The 6809-nt window shown below is 33.7% G+C and overlaps 1 protein-coding gene across 2 annotated transcripts in view; it reads right to left on the reverse strand.

Annotated features, from left to right (window-relative positions):
• Nucleotides 1–6438, reverse strand: part of LOC100879995 (neurotrimin) — a 117496-nt gene extending 111058 nt beyond the window's left edge. For both annotated transcript variants that reach the window (XM_012279768.2, XM_012279767.2), the window contains exon 1: nt 6155–6438. In XM_012279768.2, coding sequence (XP_012135158.1) covers nt 6155–6206 — 52 coding nt within the window. In that variant the 5' untranslated portion in view covers nt 6207–6438. The remainder of the gene's footprint in view (nt 1–6154) is intronic.
• Between the last annotated feature and the right edge of the window lie 371 nt (nt 6439–6809).

Genomic DNA, 6809 nt, shown 5'->3' on the forward strand with positions numbered 1-6809 from the left:
GAGCATATAGGATTTTTAATTTGAAGAAAATTAATAAATGCAACGCAAACCTGTTTGATAATATTTTGAATACAGAAAGATGAGACATAGTAGATTAAGTTAGGTTAAGTTGAAATAGTCACGAATCCTAAAAATGTCTCGAATCCTTTTATGGTAAAATCTAGGTTCAACGATCTCTCGGATAAATACTGATAAAGAGAACCTGATAGCATTAAAGTACCTGGTAAGCGAGTTCTCATGGCGTCAACAAATGAATGACGTTTCCAAGAATCGGTTGGGGCAGGAATTTGAGAATTGAAATCATTTATCTAACACTAAAGTGGTGTAATGATCGGTTCATGAATTCATTTCAAATTTATACGAAGTTTATTACAAAATTTATTCAGATGATTTTTTTGAAATGTGTGTCACATGTGTGTCATATGTTACATGTCATCAAACATATGTTGCATAATAATTTAATCAAAGAGTAGATGAAATGACTGTGGGTCACTTTAGCTCTCTAGGTCACTGGGGTTATTCTAACTCAATATTGCAAATGCAAAATATTTATTAATTGCGTGACCTTGAACTTCAAACATATGTTGATAATGCAAAGTGATAAATGCGCAGTAAAGTTCGCATTATAAATTAAAATAAAGAGCAATAATTTTATTGCAAGTCATGAATTGTGCATGAACTGCACGTGTGATTTTATTTCAATTCATATCTAAATTATGCACTTCAAGAAAAGTTCTTTCAAAAGTTCTTCCACTATAACTTAAAATAAAGAAACAAAATTTATAATAAAACAAAACCTTGCAAACTCTTGAACAACACTGTACACCATGAGTGATATAAACCATTCGAAATCTTTCACTAGACAAATAAGCTAACAAGTTCCGATAAAAATCAAAGACCTTTCGACATAATGCAGATTCTAGGAAAATATTGGCATCAACGTGCACACTCTTTTAGATGATAGAAACGATAGGCGTTCGAAATAAGTTTCTCGTTTGATGGAACGCTCGATTTGTTCGGCCGTTGAAAAGGTTGAACGTCGAGAGCGGCGAAACATTGGTATTTTGAGTGGCTCAACGCATTCAAGTCATATACCATTTCTGATGATACGTGAATTTGATCGAGTAACTTCTTGCTTCGCAAGGTTTCACTCTTTTTAGAGCGTTCTCGAGTGCAACGTTGGCTAATTGTTTTATTAACATTCCTCGTAAACTACATTCCTGTGCATATTTAAGCGCGCGAATTTAACGCTCGATCGGCGTCCATTATGCTTGGCGATCGTGCGAGATATAGAGTTTGCATAGTTCCTTCGAAAATTACTTTCGTTTAAATACTTTTCAACGCGTTCATTACTACATTGAATTTGTATTCCATTCACTTAATTTTCTTCCGTAATTTTATACTTTATTGGTATTATTTTAATAAGAATGTTGCACAATTTTAATGTTGGTATTTGCATACTGTGTTTTGTAATATATATATGTAACATATGTACTACATATGTGACATATGTTCCTCCACAATTTTATTCTTTATTCATATAATTTTTATAAGATTACTGTTGCACAATTTTAATGTTAAACAGTATTTGCATAAAGTGATGTGTAACATATTTGTGTAACATATGTACTACATATGTAACATATGTACCTCCACAATTTGATTCTTTATTCATATAATTTTTATAAGATTACTGTTGCACAATTTTAATGTTAAACAGTATTTGCATAATGTGATATGTAACATATCTATGTAACATATGTACTACATATGTAACATATGTTCCTCCACAATTTTATACTTTATTCATATAATTTTAATAAGAATGTTGCACAATTTTAATGTTAAACAGTATTTGTATACTGTGATATGTAACATATTTATGTAACATATGTACTACATATGTAACATATGTACCTCCACAATTTGATTCTTTATTCATATAATTTTTATAAGATTACTGTTGCACAATTTTAATGTTAAACAGTATTTGCATAATGTGATATGTAACATATCTATGTAACATATGTACTACATATGTAACATATGTTCCTCCACAATTTTATACTTTATTCATATAATTTTAATAAGAATGTTGCACAATTTTAATGTTAAACAGTATTTGTATACTGTGATATGTAACATATTTATGTAACATATGTACTACATATGTGACATATGTTCCTCCACAATTTTATACTTTATTCATATAATTTTAATAAAATTACTATTGCACAATTTTAATGTTAAACAGTATTTGCATAATGTGATATGTAACATATCTATGTAACATATGTACTACATATGTAACATATGTTCCTCCACAATTTTATACTTTATTCATATAATTTTAATAAGAATGTTGCACAATTTTAATGTTAAACAGTATTTGTATACTGTGATATGTAACATATTTATGTAACATATGTACTACATATGTAACATATGTACCTCCACAATTTGATTCTTTATTCATATAATTTTTATAAGATTACTGTTGCACAATTTTAATGTTAAACAGTATTTGCATAATGTGATATGTAACATATCTATGTAACATATGTACTACATATGTAACATATGTACCTCCACAATTTGATTCTTTATTCATATAATTTTTATAAGATTACTGTTGCACAATTTTAATGTTAAACAGTATTTGCATAATGTGATATGTAACATATCTATGTAACATATGTACTACATATGTAACATATGTTCCTCCACAATTTTATACTTTATTCATATAATTTTAATAAGAATGTTGCACAATTTTAATGTTAAACAGTATTTGTATACTGTGATATGTAACATATTTATGTAACATATGTACTACATATGTGACATATGTTCCTCCACAATTTTATACTTTATTCATATAATTTTAATAAAATTACTATTGCACAATTTTAATGTTAAACAGTATTTGCATAATGTGATATGTAACATATATAACATATATTACTAATAGTAATTTTATTAACAAATATACATATATTATTATTAGTAACATATATAACATATGTTATTATATTTTCTCGATGCAAGAGATTTTTTAAAAATATTAATAATAATATTAGTGTTACTGTCTTAACATTTGGGATGATAAAATATGTTTTATAAATTCTAAGCTAAGTGTAGATACAATTTCTACTGATTATCACTCATGATACTCGAATTATTTTGATAACACACTAGACATCTTATATTGTCATCTTTATATAAACTTTCACGAAAATCATTGATCACAAAGCGCATGTATGAAAAGTTCTCCACTGTCTGGCAATATAACTATCTTTCTACGTGTTCTTGACCTAACATCAAGGTTGAACATTTTAAGATAATTCGTCTCTATTACTTGATTAGTAAAACTAATCAACTGATAAAAAGAAAGGCGCGTAATTGCGATTGCCAAGTTACTGCCACACCCTGTATAATTACGTACTTGTTAGATACGAAACAGTTCGAATGATTTAAGTTACAATTTAAGCGTGAACCTAAACGTAGCCAGCTGGATACTTCTCCTTTCATACCAGTAATTGATTTCAATACTATACAGCTGTGTAGGTTGTGAATTAAATTGAACCGCGTGGTGAGTAACGCGTGGACAAAATTAGACTGCGGACTCTGACAATCGTCCACCTTATTTATGCATTCGGTTATTACAGCAAAGAAGAGAAAAAGAAATGAAAATTGCTAAATATGATTTATATCGTGTCGCGGATATTATGACATAGGTGTCGATGTATGCAGAATGTATGCAAATAATGTCCCACATAAAAGAAAGCAAATACAAAATGTGTAGAACGTGCTAAATAGTTGGAAGAAAATTATACTTTTGAAAGGTTTTAATTAGGGGTGTGGGAGGATGTGGAGAGAGAAATTTTTAAATCAGAAAATATATTTGTGTTAAATTTGCAAATTTTAGCTGGTGACTTAATTCTTTCCTTTTGGTATTTCTTGAACATTTTAATTACCACATATCAGTAATCAATTATCTATACCAACCATTACACTAAAATAAATGCATTTAACAGAAAATATGTGATCAAATGCTGTCATATGTGTCTAATGTTTAAACTGAAATATAAAAGAAGAATAGAATTGCACGCAAATCGTAACGCGATATTGAAGTTCTGCAGTTAATCTTTCTAGGGTTAATACGCAATTAAAAGTACATACGTGCAATTACGGGTTTATCGTATAATAGACGCGCCTCTCGCTAAACTAACAAGGAAGAGTAATTAAGCATTTTTAAGACACGTAATTGTTCCTTCCGCGACAACGATTACAACTTGCTCGCCGATGCTACCCACAATGGTAACTATTGTTGCAACTGCTTATAGGGAGCGGACGGTGAAGTAACTGTTAACTATCCGTGATGCATGCGAAATTATCGTCCGAGTCGATACGATCCTGTGGCTTTCGCGTTACCTAGCACGCATCTCTGCTCACCCACGCTATAACGCGTTCATTCTATCTGCAGTGCCATAAATCGAAATTTAATTAACTGATCGAACTATCCGTACCTTCTACAATACACGATGCACCAATCAACTTCAACAAGCGTTCGAAATCGATTGACAAGCATTCGCGTAACTTGGACTTTTGTTTGCGGATGCGTTATATGGCCACGTATTATATTGCATTGTGCTAGATTAAGAATTAGATACATATGAGTTATTAGTAACAGAAATTAGATCTGTATGTGGTGGATCGCAATGCGATAGAAAACCTCGCGATATATTGCCAAAAGTTGAATCCAATGCGTTCAATCACTAGGAGTTAGATTTCCACACATTAGATTCTCACGAGTTAAATTTTTGACGACTTAGATTTCTATGCGTTGAATCTCTACACATTGGATGACCTCGCGATATATTGCCAAAAGTTAAATCCCAATGCGTTCAATCACTATGAGTTAGATTTCCACACATTCGATCCTCACGTGTTAAATTTCAAAGATTTAGAACTCTATGCGTTGAATCTCTACACATTGGATGACCTCGCGATATATTGCCAAAAGTTAAATCCCAATGCGTTAAATTACTATGAGTTAGATTTCCACACATCAGACCCCTACAAGTTAAATTTCGAAGATTTAGAACTCTATGCGTTGAATCTCTACACATTGGATGACCTCGCGATATATTGCCACAAGTTGAATCCCAATGCGTCCAGTTACTATCAGTTAGATTTGCACACATTAGATCCTCACGAGTTAAATTTCGACGATTTAGATCCCTACGCGTTAAATTTCTACACATTAGATCACCTCGCGATATATTGCCACGTGTTGAATTTCTAAACGTTGGATTTCGACGCGTTGAATATCTATGTATTGAATCTCTACACGTTAGATTACTACGTGTTCAATCTCCCTACGTTGAATTTCCTCGCGATATATTGCCACGCGCTGAAATTCTGTGCGCTGGACTTCCACGCGTTGCATATCTAAGCGTGAGATCACTATGTATTAAATTTCCATGCGTTGGATCCCTATGTGTTAGATTATCACACGATATATCACCGCGCGTTGAATCTCTAGACATTAGATCACCACGCGATATATTGCCACGTGCCAAATTTCTAGACGTTGGATTTCGACGCATTGAATATCTATGTGTTAGATCTCTACGCGTTAGATCACTACACGTACAATCTCTACGCGTTGAATTTCCTCGCGATATATTGCCACGCGTTGAAATTTTGCGCATTGGATTTCCACACGTTGCATATCTAAGCATAAAATCACTACGTATTGAATTTCCATGCGTTGGATTCTTACACGTTAGATTTTCGTGCGTTAGATTATCACGCGATATATCGCCGCGCGTTGCGTCTCCACTCGCTTGATCTCCGCATTTTAGATCTTCACGCGTTGAATCACGCTTTGAACCTCTAAATTTTTATTTTTCAAAGCGTCGAATCCCTGCGCGTTAAATCTCCGCTCGATATATCCTTACGCGTTAAATTCCTCTCCGATAAGTCCCTACTCGTTAACTCCCTATACATCAAATCTCCAAATTCAGATCAGCTCTCTACCCAATTACCAATGTCAAGTTCCCAATTGTCGCTCCCAATTATCGGTCCAATTAAATCAATCAATCCACTTGTCCCAAATGAAGAAATTAAAAACGCAAAGTGTACTTACCCTGCGCAAGGAGAAGTACCACCAGTAGACCGATAAATTTGAAAGTCGGCATATTGTCTGATCCTCAATTCAAAAACACTTGACAACAAAAATGGCACAAATGGCACTATCCGTCTGCAACAAACTCGGACCAATGGCAACGTGCTCGTACGATCGGACGGGTATGTTCACGACTTAAAACAAATGTTCGTTCTGATAGAATTAAAGAACCGAACGTATCCACCGACACGAGGTGGATACTGAATACAAACTGAGAGAACGAACGCGCGTGGTATCCGAAGAGCGGCGACGGAATCGCGCCCCCGGCTTTTTACGGGGACCTGCGCCGACCGGTTGCGCACTGGTCGCCGAACAAACTCGACACGCGCCTGCATTTCTGTACAAATGCACGCACACTATGGAAAACGCTTTAGTGTGTGCGGCGCCAACGAGCTGGTGTGAGCGCGCGCTTCTACAAAAGTGAGCGTGTATTCAATGGCGCAATATCGTGTGAGCATGCTGCACGAATTTCTCTGTACTGGTTAAGAAAATTGAATGCCTTATCTTCCTTCCTTGTTGAGCAAATTCCATCGTTTACTTTTCAGGAATGTTGAAAAATTGGAAATTTAATTCATTGGGTTGATGGAGAATTTATGAAATTTGGAAGGGAACTTTC

Source organism: Megachile rotundata, chromosome 12, assembly GCF_050947335.1.
Source record: "Megachile rotundata isolate GNS110a chromosome 12, iyMegRotu1, whole genome shotgun sequence".
Lineage (NCBI taxonomy): Eukaryota > Metazoa > Arthropoda > Insecta > Hymenoptera > Megachilidae > Megachile > Megachile rotundata.